A 15,595-nucleotide genomic window follows, 5' to 3' on the forward strand; every position below is an offset into this window, starting at 1 on the left:
TTTAATGAAGGGGTTAACTCCGATCCAAAAGCGCTTTTGTGGGCTGAGGGCTTAGGCAGGTGCATCACTGCTTGAGGATAAGGGAAGAGGGGGTACAGGCTTTTGATAGGGACAGAGACAAAAAAACCAGCTGCAGGTGGAGCTTAATTAAAATGCCCCCCCCCCCCCGCCGCCCCTCCCCTCGGCTGCTCGACGAGACCCAAGTGCACAAAACACGGATTTCGGGGCCGCCCAAGGATAAGCGGCCCCAGAGCTGGAGAGAAGTGCCGGTCAGCCTGCAGGATGCTGCCGCCCCTCTTCCTGCTCCTACTCCTGCTCTCGGGGGCCACCGCGGCCCTGTCCCTGGAGGGTGGCCTCGCCGGACACGACAGCTGGGTGAGTAGTGACGGGGCCACAGGCTAGCCCACTTTCTGGCTGTCTTGTTCCTTGGCCTTGTTGGCGTGGCTCGCCGGCAGCTCCAGGGCGAGCGTGTGTAGGACAGATGGCAGGCAGGGCTGACCTTTGTGGGGTGCCCCCCCAGCCGCCCCCCCCGGCCTGCGATGTCCCCTCTTAGACTGCGGGGTCTTGTTTATCTCCAGTGGTCCCAACAACCTGCAGAGAGCTCGGAAACTCAAGGGGGGAGCTTCCCTGCCAGCGATCTCCACCTGCTCATCTTTGAAACGTTAAGTGATCGTACCAGTCTATTGCAGGGCAATCGTGGGGCCGCCAGCGGCCTGCGTTGGCCACACATGCTTCTAGAATCTTAATTTATAGGTATGGGACTCTTCTCATCGGCTCAGATTCATTGACATCATTACAGTTTCCGTCGTGAGAATTCGTAACTTTGTGAGGTGATTTATTTTTTTTTTCCATTTTGAAAAAGTTCCAAGAAAGAGTACATAAAGTTGGCCATTAAAAATGGATTTTTCTCTAAAATTACCAGATGAGTTTCAGACAAATCATTTATCATCAGGTTACTCCTAGAAGCTCTCTAAGGAATTTGAAAGAGGGGAATATCACGTCTCAATCTGATCTGTCTCAAAGAGTAATTTGTGGACATCCAGGAGTCAGACCAGGCACTTGGCGGCAGGGAAAATGATAGATTTCCTGACCTCGTCTAATGAAGGACCTCAGCCAAGATTATGGGCCAAACAGGCCGTTTTTTTTTCCTTGACTGAAAATTCTTAACTTTTCCTTCTCTAACTAGAACAATTTCATTAAGGTGTTCTCTTAACTTCCTCATTCTTTATTTTATTTTTCTTTTAACTTTCTCATCTTTTTTTTTTTAAAGATTTTATTTATTTATTTGACAGAGAGACACAGCGAGAGAGGGAACACAAGCAGGGGGAGTGGGAGAGGGAGAAGCAGGCCTCCTGTGGAGCAGGGAGCCCGATGCGGGGGCTCGATCCCAGGACCCTGGGATCATGACCTGAGCCGAAGGCAGACGCTTAACGACTGAGCCACCCGGGCGCCCCACTTTCTCATCCTTTAAATGGATATGTGATTTATTCTTCTGAAGCATCTTTTTTTTTTTTTTTTTTTTTGAGTAAGGAATTGTAGATCTTTTAATGCTGGCTCAACCAGATGGTTGATTATTTTTCTTTCCTTTGTCCTCTGCGTCTTTTTAAAAGCATCTGCAGGAAGTGATAGAAATGAAGAAGAACAGCCTCTTGACTTTCCTGGCTGGGCGGTACCAGTGGGCCTCTCAGGTGGGCGCAGCCCCCTTCACAGGAGGGGCAGCTGGGGAGGTGGCCAAGCGGCAGGATGTCCCGCCCCCTCAGCGGTCCCTGCGGGAGAAGGCACCTTGCAAGGATTTCTTCTGGAAGACCTTCTCCTCCTGCAAATAAAACTCTACCCCTGATCACTCATGCAAAGGAGTGTGACCATGGATCTGAATAAAATGTATTAACAGCCGTGATCTTTCTTCTTCACACAGTTGTCTTCTTCTTCCTGTGTAATTTGGAACGTTTTATTTGTTTATATTTTAAAATATTTTATTTTTAGTAATCTCCACACCCAACGTGGGGCTTGAACTCACAACCCCAAGATCAAGAGTCCCGTGCTCCACTGACTGAGTCAGCCAGGCGCTCCCCAAAGTGAACATTTTTGAAAAAGATTTTTACGTTTTCTGCTGTAGTGTACCCATTGGGCTTTCTTTTCACTTTAGTTATGTGCTTGGAAGTTCTGCCCTTGTCTCCTTTCCTTTGATTTAAAAAACAGTTAAAGGCGACATATTTAAGAACCCAGAATAACATCTTCTTTGTTTGTTTTCATAGAAATTGTCTAACTTAAAAAATATCTCCCTCGTATTAAAAGCAAATTTTTAACATTGTGCTCAAAGAGCAAAATGATTATTTCTTGTGTTTTGGCGAAAACCAATTTAAAAACAAATGTCACGCGCTCAAACATGATCTCATGTTCACATACTCATAAGAAGAGTTACATTCAAACCTTCTCTGATAAAATACCCATACTGGTTTTCATCAGTCAGTTAATTTTAATTTGTTACAGTTCTTTCATGGATCAGAGCTTCTACGTTTGCGTCGTGAAGAACGAAGTCTGTTTAAAGGCCTTATTTCAAACCAAGTACAGAGCAGGGCTGCTGTTGAGCCTGTGGCCTGCTTACCTCAACTTTTTAATTTTATTTTTTAAGATTTTATTTATTTATTTATTTGACAGACACAGCGAGAGAGGGAACACAAGCAGGGGGAGTGGGAGAGGGAGAAGCAGGCTTCCCGCCGAGCAGGGCGCCCAACGCGGGGCTCGACCCTAGGACCCTGGGACCATGACCTGAACCGAAGGCAGACGCTTAACAACTGAGCCACCCAGGCGCCCCCTTGCCTCAACTTCTAATTTAAGCCTTTCAGGATCGCAGGAACCAGACTTTGTTCCGTGACAGATGCATACATGTAATTTTTTTTAAAAAGATTTTATTTGAGACAGAGATAGAGATAGAGCGCGTGCACAACCAGCGGGAGCGGCAGGCAGAAGGAGAAGCAGGCTCCCTCCTGAGCAGGGAGCCCGATGCCGGGCTCGATCCCAGAACTCCAGGATCACAACATGAGCCAAGGGCAGACGCTTAACGAACTGAGCCATCCCGGTGCCTCCACATGCATATATGACTTGAATATCATTTTCCCATTCCCCAAGAATTTCCACAGAAGGGACAATGAGTGATGGCTACACAGGAGGGGAGTTCCTTTTTCTGTAATACAGGGCCGAGCAGCTGTCAAGGCCCATGCGGACCAGGATTTGCGGCTGCTCCAATGAAATGAGGAGTGAACAAATCACTGTTTCAAAACCTGAATCAAATCTTTAGTTCTCCCCCATAGCACCAAAATCCTTGCTTGATTCTGCATATTGTTTATGGCTCTTGAATGCCAGACTCTGAAGAATATTTCCAGGGTGAAGGTGTTTAGATACTAAACTTTAAAGTTCAGAGATTCATTACCTGGAGTCATGGGAAGTTTCTGAGGGTCAGGCCTAATATGGGGAAAATTGGCAAAGGCTGGCTGGAGGAGCATTGTATCTTTTCTTGGGATACCAGGGGAGAAGGCGCGGAGTATGACTGCTGACCGTTCCGTTCTGTTTTCTGCAGAGCTGAGCTCAGATCCATAATTACTAGCTGAGTAAAGTATAATGTGTTGGAGGACCTTAATAGATCCGAATTTCCAGACACAGCAGCTTGAAGAGACCAGTTATTGGGTTAGTGCACTGGTGCAAGATGCCAGCCTGGAAGGCCAGCTAACCTTCGGAACGTTGTCTTTTAAGATTTTCCTAGAAGAAAAGCATGCTCCTTGTTTTTCAATTTCTTTTTTTTTTTTTTAAAGATTTATTTATTTGATAGACAAAGACAGCGAGAGAGGGAACACAAGCAGGGGGAGTGGGAGAGGGAGGAGCAGACTCCCTGCTGAGCAGGGAGCCCGATGCGGGGCTCGATCCCAGGATCCTGAGATCAGGACCTGAGCCGAAGGCAGACGCTTAACGACTGAGCCACCCAGGCACCCCTCAGTTGGGGTCATACATACACAGTCCTTAGGACTGGGGACTTATAACTTTGAACTAAGTAATATCTGAAGGATAATGAGGCTATGCTAATGAGACTGGCAGGAAATCTGTCACATCTAAGTTTACCTGAGTTCAGGGGGCTGAATAGAATGTTAACTGGCATCAATTGCAGGGTAGACTAGATTAATATGCTCATGATGAATACATTAGGGTGAAATGGATATATTAGGGTAATTTTCTACCATCAGGTTTTGGGTAGACTTTTCTCAAAGTTAACCTTTCTGTAGTTCAATATAGACAAGTGTGTAGATGTGGTCATCGGCACCTGGACAACTTGTAATTCTTTCTTGTGCATTTCTCTTTTTAAAGATTTATTAATTTATTAGAGAGAGAAGCACACACGAGCAGGGGGAGGGGCAGAGAGGGAGAGAGAGAATCTCAAGCAGACTCTACGCAGTATGCAGAGCCCGAGGCAGGGCTCGATCTCACAACCCTGAGTTCATGACTTGAGCTGAAATCAAGAGTCAGACGTTCAACTGACGGAGCCACCCAAGCGCCCCTCTTGCATTTATTTCTAATATTTGGCACCAGAATGGATCCTTAACCGCTGGGGAAGAATTGAGTGTGACATAAACATTCGACAGAAATCCTTCATGGTATTCATATTTCAGGACGGTTGGCAAACCATTCTAGGCTTTAGGAAACTCAGAGCGGTGGGCTCATGGGAGACACTTAAAGACCTTGATTTAACAGCACCTGCTGAAGGGATCACCCACATCTTAGTAGCAGCTTCTTTAGTAGAGCTACGGATTCCATTTTTTAAAACTTTATTTAAATAATCTCTACAGCCAATGTGGGGCTCTAACTCTTGAGATCAAGAGTCACATGCTCTTCCAACTGAGACAGCCAGGAGCCCCTAGGTTCCGTTTTGAACAAATCAGAAGAGGAAAAGTCAGGTAGGTATTAAAAAGAAGGAAATTTTTGGTTTCTAGATGAGAAAGGAAAAGGCAAAGGGCAGCTGGGCTACCCACTATTTCTAGCTTGTCGTAACCCTAATAAAAGTAACGCTAATTTATCTCTTCCACTTATAGTTAAGTGATAAAAAGTACATGTGCTTGTCTTATTAAAATAATTATAAACTGGGGGAAAAGCTAGATTTTTGGTGATAGTTCTTAGAACATGGTATTGGGAAATATTGAGGAAAATCCAGTATCTATGCATTAACCTGGTGGTTCACTTTCTTGTAATTGCCAAGTGTGTTCTTTTTTAAAAAGATTTCATTTTCAAGTAATCCCTACACCCAGCACGGGTTGAACTCACAACCCTGAGATCCAGAGTCCCATGTTCTATACCAAAGGAGCCAGCCGGGCGCCCCTGCAAAGTGTGTTCTGATGTAGTTTGAGCAAACAGTGAACTTTGAGGTTCTGCAATCTGAAAATTCAAAGCATTTCCTGGGAACGAGTCTATCCCCCTCGTTGGAGGCCTTCCAGCGGGACGGAGGACCCCACTGTCAGAGGACTCAGGCAGTGGCTGGGTGTTCAGAACACATCACTTACAAAGTCCTTAAACACTTCAAGTAATACGAGACACAGCAAGATAATTAAGGCAAAACCCTACAATTAAAATAGAATGGAGAAAAAACCCTGAAGGCCAACAAATAAATAAATAAATAAATAAATAAAAGAATAAAAGAAAAAATTGAGTGGATGGCTAAGAAATAAAACAGCTAAACGATCTGGTTAGTAAAGTCACATTAATCATTTTTGTAATTAATGCAGGTTTTCTTTTCCCAGACTACTATTATTTTATCCCTTTCTCTCTGGAAAATGAAAAACCCATTAGTTTTTTTTCCTTTTGCTTTTCCCCAGAAATTAAAGGTTGGTAAGTGGTAATTAGCACAGCTTCTGTCAAAGCCAATTGCCTAATGGGGACCGACATTTGACTTGAGTTGAAAGAATGGAATATGGCTAATGCAGAGTTCATTAGTCCCAGCTGCTTCCTCTGACATTCTTTTCTGCTACCGTAAGAACAGGCTGCCCTGCTCACTCTCTCCTAGTTTTAGACATATTGCTGTGCTGCTCCGTTTCTATTCTGGAAGGCCTGGAGGCACAGGGGCGCGGGGAAGGTAAATGGCACCAGGGGCAACATAATGTGTTTGCAGCCCCACGTGTTACGCATTTTGGGCCCAAGTTTGCACACTAACATCTTTGCCTCGTAGACCCATAGACAGGGGCCTCATACAGCTCTGTCTCTGCTCTCCCCCCGGCCCGGGGAGATAAGGGAAATGGCTCTCCTGCCTGGGCTAGATCCTGGCCTCCTCCTCAGACACTACTTCATTTAACCCTTTCATCACTTTCATCCACGGGCTTGGCTCCCTCCAAGCCCACAGTACTTCCTCCATTATTCTATGCAGACAAGATGTTTGGTAGATCGGTTTCTAGTAGAGCATACCAACACCAACACCCAGGCCAGGCAACTAAAGCTCTCCTGTGTATCTGACAGACATAATTCGAGACAGTATTTTTAATTCAGTAGGGCAAAGATGGAGATGTTGATAGAACTGGTGAGTAGAGGTACCATTCTGTTTCTGGAATCCAGGCTTCCTTTACCACTGGGCTAACTGTACAGTGTTCACCGGGCTATTTGCTTCTCTTATACCACCAGCACTGTGCCTGCAGTCAGAAATCTATTGGCAATTATGTTGCAGACACAGGAGGTCTTTTCCAGTTTGAGTTGACTCTAACTTATTATGTTGGTGTAACAAAACCAGTGATCTGGATGTAGAAGGAAGAATGTGTGGACCTAAGAGAAAACACACGTAAGTGCGAAGATCACTGGGCACCCGGGCGGCTCAGTCAATTAAGCGTCTGCCTTCGGCTCAGGTCATGATCCCGGGGTCCTGGGACTGAGCCCCACACTGGGCTCCCTGACTGGCAGGGAGTCTGCGTCTCCCTCTGCCCCTCTCCCCTGCTTGTGCACCTGCTCTCTCTCTCTCTAATAAATAAAAAAGTCTTCAAAAAAATAAGTGGGAAGAGCACCGGAATTAGAACCAGGATCCTGGCCCTCCAATCAGCCTTGTGACGTGGGGCAAATCTCTGCACCTCGCGGAGCACAGCTTTACTCATGTGTGTGAGATGACAAGCCACACCCTGGCCAGCTCACTCAGTTTTGTGATGCTCCAGGATGGTAAGTGCTAGCCCAGAGCAGACTGCAACCTGCTAGAAAAATCCCCAACTGGCATTAGTGCCCCTCCAGGGGCATTCTGAAAGTGTGTGGGGATGTTTTCAGTTGTCTCGGGGCCTGCAGACCGCTATTGTCATTGAGCGGGTAGGGGGATGCGGGGGATGCCAGTTCTTCCGGCCACGTACCGGACGATTCTGCATAATGAAGAATCAGCCCATATCCTGCAATCCTGTGTGGCTTTTGAATGTCAGGCTGGACATTCATCTGGATGAAAATCTGTTCCAAATAAGAGTACAAAACCCAAAGACCAAGTTTGTACAGAAACAGGAAGTATATAAACCAGAAGGCTCTGCTTTGCGCCCAGAGAGACTCACAGTCATATCACATGGAGATCAATTTAATGACCTTTCATCCCCCTACTGATAAAACATATTAGAAAACTGGAAACAGTCTCACAGTGGTAACAGATATAATTTCACAATTAGAAATGGCGAATTACACTCTCCATATGTCCCTGTGGTCTGCAAACTTAATATGCGCCTTTACACAAACCAAAAAACTCATTAACTTGAGACATAAGTTTGTGGCTATACATCAACTCTGTTCTGTCACCTTCTCAACCATCACTTGTGTTTAAAATTCTGCAGTTCTGGCTTCAGAACGAGGACAGTGAGTCTGAAATGCGACAATTTCTTTTCACTGTCCTTGACAATTTCTTTCAAACGGAGAACCTAAGAAGGTGTCATCAGAAGATGGGAGGTACTGTTGATGCAGCCTTGTCATTCAGAACAGGTGGCAGGGCTCTTCTGGAAGGGACAGGAGGCTGGTCTTCCAGCCTGTTCCAGGAGAACACGCTGTAAGGCAGGGAGGCCAGTAGGAAGGCCACAGCTTGGGGAATTAGGCTGACGGTATTTACTGCGAATAAGAACAAGGTCGCAGGCTTTCCAGCGGCGGCTATGTGGGCTCTTGTTTGGCTCGCTTGGGCTCCCGCGGTTCTCCGGACAGTGAGCTCTTCCTTGCTGACACGCTCCGGAGAGAACGCAGGCTCTGCACCTGCTGGAGACGCAGGCTGAGCTCCTGGTGACAGGCCTGCTGCAGCGTTTCTGTCTTCTTTAGGCCCCAGCTCAAGGCAACAGCGAGCGCTTTGGGGTCTTCCTTGGTGACCAACTGCGGCAAGAATAAGAACCACTGAGAACCACGACCTCTGCTCTCCTCACCTGCTGCTCTCAGGCTCCTGGGAGTTTCTTTGGGGGAGCAGGACCAGGCAGTACCAGCTTATGTTATGTCCTGGCGCTGAAATGCCAGAGTTATTTCGCATTCAGCGGCCACGGGCCTTTCCTTACCCTCCAATACTGCCAGGAAAGGATCTCTGGAAAGCCAAGTCCTCCACTTACAGGAAATGTAGCCCAGCCCAAGTCAACAGGTTTCCTCCCTCCCAGCTGACACTGGGGAGGTGCTTTGGACAGCGACAAGGATGAAGAATGAGAAGCAGCGCCCACTCTGATGGATTCGGCATCAGGCTTCTGGTTCCCTGGCCATGGAGCCAGCACGGGAGGACCCGCTCAGGCGTGCCTTTCACCATGATCATGTATGTGCCTCACTGACTACGGGTCTTCCTCAAGGGCTGATAGAACCAGAAGCTTGAGCCCTGCCTTGCCTCCCTGTCAGGTTTTGCTCGTTCCATAACCTGCTGTGCCCCAGAGAATAATGTTTGACGATCTGAGAGGGTGTACCCCGTTTTGTCAAGCCGTTTTGATATAGATTAAATGAGATGTTTTGCATGTAACACGCAAGTGGGCAGCTGTGAGTCAGGGTCTGCAGAGGTGAAAAGCATTCTCGGACGTGCCTCTGCAGGCAAACACTGCACCCCTGGGGGGGAGTGGCTCGTGCAGCTCAGGGTCCCTGGGTCTTGCCCACCTCCAAATCCCGACTAGACAGACTCAGCTCTGGGGCCGGCTTCTCCTTCAGCGCAGTAAGGACCTGGCTGGTAAGGGTGATTTCGGAGGCGCTCTCGCGGTTACTCCCCGCGTCCACTGCATCCATCTTGTCACTGAAGCCAGCGCTGGCCTCTGCAAAGCAGACGTGAGACGGAGATGGCCCCACTGCCGCACACACAGCCCTCCGTCAGGCAGGACGGAAGCACGTGGTCTCAAGACGCCAGCAGCTGCGGCTCCCCCCTTGTTTGATCCCATTATAAACCATGGTTATTTCCCCAGGAAAGGCTCTCCAGGCCCTCGGCCCTCAGGGTGACTCCCCTGGCCAGTGAGTCCTACCTTGCTGCTTTGACAAGATGCTGCCCTCCTTCTCCAAAGCCTGGAGGTAAAGCTCCAAGAGCTGCTTGGACTGTCGGGCTTCCTCCCTCTGGTCAAGTACCTGCTGGAGGGTGTTCTGGAGCCCCTGCACCGTGACGCAACTTTGGCATAGTTCCTGAGCCAGGTCTGAACATGGAACGTCAATGAGCACCTAACAAGCAAATACAGACTTTAACAAACCTAAAAATCTTTCAAAACAAAGTGGCCCCGACCCGTCCATGGCAGGCTCCCTCCTCCCTTCAGCAATCCGTGTCCTTGCCTCCTCTAGGGAACCTGCCCATGTTTGCCAACTACACTTCTGGGAATTTATTCTATGGACAAGCATGTGTGTGAGATGACACTGATCTAAGTTTTTTGTTGCACTGTCTGGACCAGCAGGACTGATGTCAACCCACAGATCCACCAATGGGGGGGCGACTCCTTAAATAAGTAACAGTATAGGCACAAAAGGGAATATTATGCAGTGGTAAAAAAGAACAAGTGTCTTCTATATACTCATCTAGACTACTCTCCAAGTATTTTTTTTTTATGAAAGATTTATTTATTTTAGAGAGAGAGCACACGTGGGCACATGAGTGGTGGTCGGGGGGCAGAGAGGGAGGGACAGAGAATCTCCAGCAGCCTCCCTGTGAGCATGGAGCCTGTAGCAGAGTGTGATCTCACGATCCCGAGATCACGACCTGAGCCAAAATCAGGAGTCAAGAGGCTTGACCAACTGAGCCACCCAGGCAAATATTTCTTTAAAAAAGAGTAGATATGCTTCCACTTGTGTAATATAGGGGAGGAGAAAATATATTTGTATTTCCTGGTATATAAAATTTAGAATGGGAATTTGAGAGATTGGTTATCTCTGGGAAGAGAAACCTGGTGGCTAGGAGTAGAAGTCAGATTTTTATGTATATCTTCTCCCCGCCGCCCAAAAGCTTTATTGAGATGTAATTCACACACCACACGATTCACCCATATGATGTGTACACCTAGGTGGGTTTAGTTCATTCGCAGAGTTGTGCGGTCATCGCCACGATCCAGTTTAGAACATTTTCACCACCCCGAAAAGAACTGTGCCTATTAGCAGTTACTCCCTATTTCTTCTCAAAGTCCCCCCAACCCCAGCCCTAGGCAGCCACTCACCTGTCTTCTATCTCTATGGATTTGCCTATTCTGGCCACTTCATATAAACGCAACAAAAAACATCCGTGGCCTTTCATGTCTGGCTTCTCTCACTTAGCACGATATTTTGAAGGCTTACCTATGTCACAGCATGTGTTAATGTTTCATTCCCTTTCAGGGCCGAGTAATATTCCATTGTGTGGATGGACCACGTTTTATCTACCCATTCATCAGTTCATGGACGTTTGGGTTGGTTTCACTTTTTGGCTACCAGGATATCTTTATAGACCTCTCCGATTTTGAGCCATGTGAATGTATTCATATTATTTATCCAAATATATAAGTTTAAAAAATTACTAAAAAGCTACCTCCTTGAAGGGGCCTCCCTTGACCTCCCAATCTAGACTACTAGCTGTACCCCTCTTGGCACGCTGCCCCACCTGCTACCCATCTACGATGCTCCCCTCCATCAGAATTGTGTCTGGCTTGTTCACCACCATGCCCCGTGGACAGAACCCTGCCAGGCACAGGGCAGGGGCTCAAGAAATATTTTTTGCAATTAACACGTACTATTTTTATCCCAATTTTACGGGACAGGAAATGTAGGCAAACTGGCTACATCTGATTGGCTCAAAGTCATATCGACGGAGCTGGGATTTAATTCGGCTCCTCCTGATGTAGTGCCCATTCTTTGGCACTACCTCCTTAACAACCCCCCACGCCCCCCATCCCCGCCGCCCCAGTGAGCCTAAATAGGTCTAGGTGAGGCTTGGGCATCTGTATTTTCTTTTCTTTTTTTAAAGATTTTATTTATTTATTTTGAGAGAGCAAGAGTGCAGGGGGAGGAGCAGGGAGAGAGAGACTCTCAAGCAGACTCCGTGCCGAATACAGAGCCTGATGTGGGGCTCAGTCTCACCACCCCGAGATCATGACCTGAGCCAAAATCAAGAGTTGGACGCTTAACCGACTGCATCCCCCAGGTGCCCCTGGGCATCTGTATTTTCTACTCTAGCTGCGAGAATTAGAAAATGAAAGAGTCTTGGTTGTCACCAAAGCATTGCTTGAAAATTAAGCCATAATGAAATTATTGTGGGAAGACACATGGAAACTAAGGGGCTGGGGGTGGCAGAGGCCAGAGGAGCGTGGCTATGAGTTGTGGAGGGGACTTACCTGGAGGTCTTCTTCGGACAGGAGGATGATGCTGGATAGATCTTCTTTCAGCTGCCTGGCCACATTCTTCCACTTCAGCCCTGACCCACTGTCTGTTTCATCCACATCAAAGGACTCTTGGGAAATCCAAGCCGTGCCTCCATCTGACATGGGGAGAAGCAGCCAGTCACAGGTAACCTGAGGTGCTGTGTTCACCTCCTCCTCCAACACACAGGCCTCGGACTGGCCATTTAGGATAATTTCAGTGGTGAAGGAAGAGCCTTTCCTCAGGGATTCATGGGAAAGCCAATCCTCATCTAGGACCTACATTTTCCCTTCTCTTCCACCCTGGATTTATTTCTGTGTGGAACTGCTCTGTATCCTTCTTACGGAAAGAAGCCACTTTAAACCTGATGCATGGTCATGCACACCCAGGATCCTACCACACTTCCCTTTAGGTGAGTTGTTGTGTCTCTGTGTTCCATTTCTGTATACAAAAACATTCACTGTCACCAGCACTTCTCCTGTGCTTGGGGATTAGTCTTATCCTTGACTGGAGGAGCTGTTGCCACTGTTTGCTGTCCCCGTACTTTGGAGCACAAAGGTGGCTGGCAGAGCCACTGCTGAAGGGTGACTTCCTCAATTTAGTGGCATGGGGACTGTCTTCAATGGGGACACTTTTTTAGCCTTTGGTCCTTGCTCATCAATATTAGTTCCCTTTGTATCTCCAGTAATGATGATGGGGTAACATTTACTAAGCCCTTTCTGTGTGTCAGGCAAGATCTAAATGCTTTTCATCAGTGGTTCTCAACTGGGAGTGATTTTGCCTCCCCTTAGAAGACATTTGACAATGTCTGAAGGCATTTTTGGTTGTCACAACGGGGGTAAAGAGATACTACTGGCATCTAGTGGGCAAAGGCTGAGGTTGCTGCTAAATATCCTGCAACGGACAGGACAGCCCCCACAACAAAGAATTCTCCAGCAGGAAATGTCAGTAGTATTGTCAAGAAACCCTGGTTTGATATATATTATGTTCTATCAGCCCTACAACACCCTAAGAGAGAAAGGTACTATAATTATTACCTCAGTAAGGTGCTAAGAAGTTAGGTAACTTGCCTAAGGTCACATGGCTAGTAAAAAATAGTCTGGAGTGAAACCAGGCAGCTTGACTCTGCCTGTGGCACTGATCTCTCTGTCGTACTGCCTTTTAGTTACTGTTGGTCTGTGAGTTATTTGAGAACTGGGCCCGCGTCTCATTCTTTACCCCAAGACTCAGCATCACGCCTTGGCATGCAGAAGGTGCTCAGTAAATGTTGGCTGCATAGATGCTGAACGAGACAAACGGCAACCTGTACCTGTGCAGTAAAATGAATCATGGTGGATGCTGTATTGCATAGATGACTTTATATGTGGCCAGAGTTTCTTACCTGAATTGCTGTATGCCCACTTCTCATTATTGGCCAACGCTACAAACTTAGTATTGGAAGGTAGGCACAGGAAGTAATCGTCATCATCCACAATGGTGCCATCCTCTGCCAGGACCAGGGTGACTGGTGCCAGGGACTTATCAATGGCCAGAATGTCACAGGCTGAGAGGAATAAAATATTTGGCGATTGACAAGTATCCATAAGGAAATTACATCTGTCCCTGTGCTCACTAAATATATGCTCCCAGAGCATAGCAGAATTCCTGGTAGTTAACAGTAACTACAATAACAACTACAACTATTAGCACTAATATACCATTTCCCACATGCCTGGTACTAAGTACTTTTTGTATACAGTATTCCCCTAAAAATCCTATAAGGTATCTACGATTGTTATTCCCATTTTACAGATGTCAAACCCAAGGCTCAGGGAGGCTAAGTAACTTGTCCAAAGTCACACAGTAAGTGTCAGAGCTGAGATTTAAACCCACCGCCTGACTCCTGAAAAAGTTTCCTCCAGCTGCTCTACCTCCACATTAGAAGGCCCTCCCATCTTTACTTGGATGAAAAACAAACCAAAGTCTGATTTGATTCCTTGTGAACGAGCAGTCTTTCATTCATTTACTCAGTGGTCATCTTAAATTCTCCTGTGTCAAATGTTGAAAGAAAGAAAGAAAAGCAAGAAAAGAAAAGAATAGAACAGGAAAAAGGAAATGTGTTGTGTTCTTTGAAGCATCGTTCTCTGCAGCCTTTCTAACCTATAGGAAGGCACAAGAGAAGCAGAAGTTTGTATCAGTAGCTTCTCATCTTTATTGTCAAAGGGCAAAAAGGTTTGTCCAGGGCAGATCTGTACCATCCCATTTAGTGATGACAAAGTCTAAAATGCAAATGGGATGAGAGTGAGCAGCAAAGTAGCCACAAGACTAGGTATATGGTTGGGCAATGTTATCCAGCACCCAAATAGAACAGCAAGCCTTCCAAAGGCTGAGCTCCAGAGAACATAAACACACAAGCTTCTGTGCCAAGTGCACCCAGCCGATGCACAAAGGGGAACTAAAATTCAAGTACCCTAATGCCAAGGAAAAATATGTGAATGTTGATATGGCAAAAACGATCTCACTAAAGCATTTATAATGTTTTGGCTGCTCCTGGGTCTCTGAAAGATTTCTGTCTGGTAATTTTTGGGTCTTGGTGACTCTGAGAGGAAGCCCACTGAACCCTGACACCCCCTTTGACTACATTTCCGGGACCGCTCCGCTCACACCTTTAGCCAGTAGAACTTCCGTGGATAAACAATTTATTGCTACCGGCTCATAATACTTGTAAGTCTGTAAATATATCATCTGCTTTGAGAGTTCCAACAATCCTGTAAAGCAGGGCTGGAACTATTATACCCATTTTGCCGATGAGAAAACTGAGGGTCGCGGGCTGCTTAAGTACAAGGTCAAGCAGCTAGTAAGTGTGGGGCCGGGATTCAGAACCCCGGTCACTCACAGCACCTGCTCCTTGTCTGGAATTCCAGAATGGTCGGCTCTCTCTTCGCCGCACAAGTGCCTGCGAGAACTGACGGTGAAAAGGCGCTCCCAACCCGGCCGGGAGCTCAGCCGGGGGCGCCGGTATCACCGTACGGAGCCCGGGCGGCTGGGTCTGGTCCAAGGTCAGTTATTTTAGGCGAGGCACCTAAGTCGAGTCGGTCTTAATTTGCGTATTGATTCCCGTCTACCTTCCCACCATTACGAGTCTCACACGAGATAATCGCTATGCCCACGTCGGTTATTTCCGTCCCAAGTCGCTCCTGCTGACCCCGCCTTGCCCCTGCCAGACATCCTCACCCGGCCCGGCTCTCCGCAGCCCCGGCCCGGGCCCCCACAGCCTCCGCCCGCGTCCCGCGCCCACCCTTGCTCCTCAGCTCCTCGAGGCAGGAGGCCGCCACGCCGTGCTGCTCGCGGCTGTGGTTGCGGCGCAGCAGACACGGCTTCAGGGCCCGCGTCTCAGTCTCGGCCTCCCCGACCACTTCCATCCTCTTCAGGGTGGGACCTGACTCCGGGAAATCAGGGAGGCTCAGCGCGGCACCTTCCCCCCACCTGTGGCGTGCCGGGAGGTGTAGTTCTCTTTGTGGCAAATCACGCGTGGGACCAAGGCACGCTGGGAGATGTAGTTCTGGTTGCCGCTAATCACGTATGGCTCCGGGGGCATGCGGGGAGCTGTAGTCTCTGGGTTCGAAGCCGACTTCGTTATGTTGCTCAATACGGCCCCGGGGAGTGTTTTTCTACTTTGTATTTAGGAGTTTCAGTAGCGGGCTCAAAATGAGGTCAATAGGGATTTGTTTTGCATTATGAAAGACACGCATATATACTACCTTGGGTTTTCAGAGCACTCTTGTTTACATATATAGATGCATAATAGTAATACTTAGATGAAACAGTC

The 15,595-nt window shown here is 47.5% G+C and overlaps 2 protein-coding genes across 2 annotated transcripts; one reads left to right on the forward strand and one right to left on the reverse strand.

Moving 5' to 3' along the window:
* CORT (cortistatin) lies at positions 1-2,290 on the forward strand. Its single transcript, XM_027596411.2, has 2 exons — positions 1-375; positions 1,611-2,290. Exons 1-2 carry the CDS (start codon positions 283-285, stop codon positions 1,824-1,826), a joined length of 309 nt encoding a protein of 102 aa, XP_027452212.2. The 5' UTR covers positions 1-282; the 3' UTR covers positions 1,827-2,290.
* Positions 2,291-7,551: 5,261 nt separating this feature from the next.
* DFFA (DNA fragmentation factor subunit alpha) lies at positions 7,552-15,264 on the reverse strand. The gene is made up of 6 exons (XM_027580502.2): positions 15,065-15,264; positions 13,169-13,330; positions 11,763-11,905; positions 9,444-9,633; positions 9,088-9,239; positions 7,552-8,337 (listed from the first exon to the last, which is right to left on the reverse strand). Exons 1-6 carry the CDS (start codon positions 15,186-15,188, stop codon positions 8,125-8,127), a joined length of 984 nt encoding a protein of 327 aa, XP_027436303.1. The 5' UTR covers positions 15,189-15,264; the 3' UTR covers positions 7,552-8,124.
* Between the last annotated feature and the right edge of the window lie 331 nt (positions 15,265-15,595).

The sequence above is a fragment of the Zalophus californianus genome, chromosome 4 (assembly GCF_009762305.2).
Source record: "Zalophus californianus isolate mZalCal1 chromosome 4, mZalCal1.pri.v2, whole genome shotgun sequence".
Classification (NCBI taxonomy): Eukaryota; Metazoa; Chordata; class Mammalia; order Carnivora; family Otariidae; genus Zalophus; species Zalophus californianus.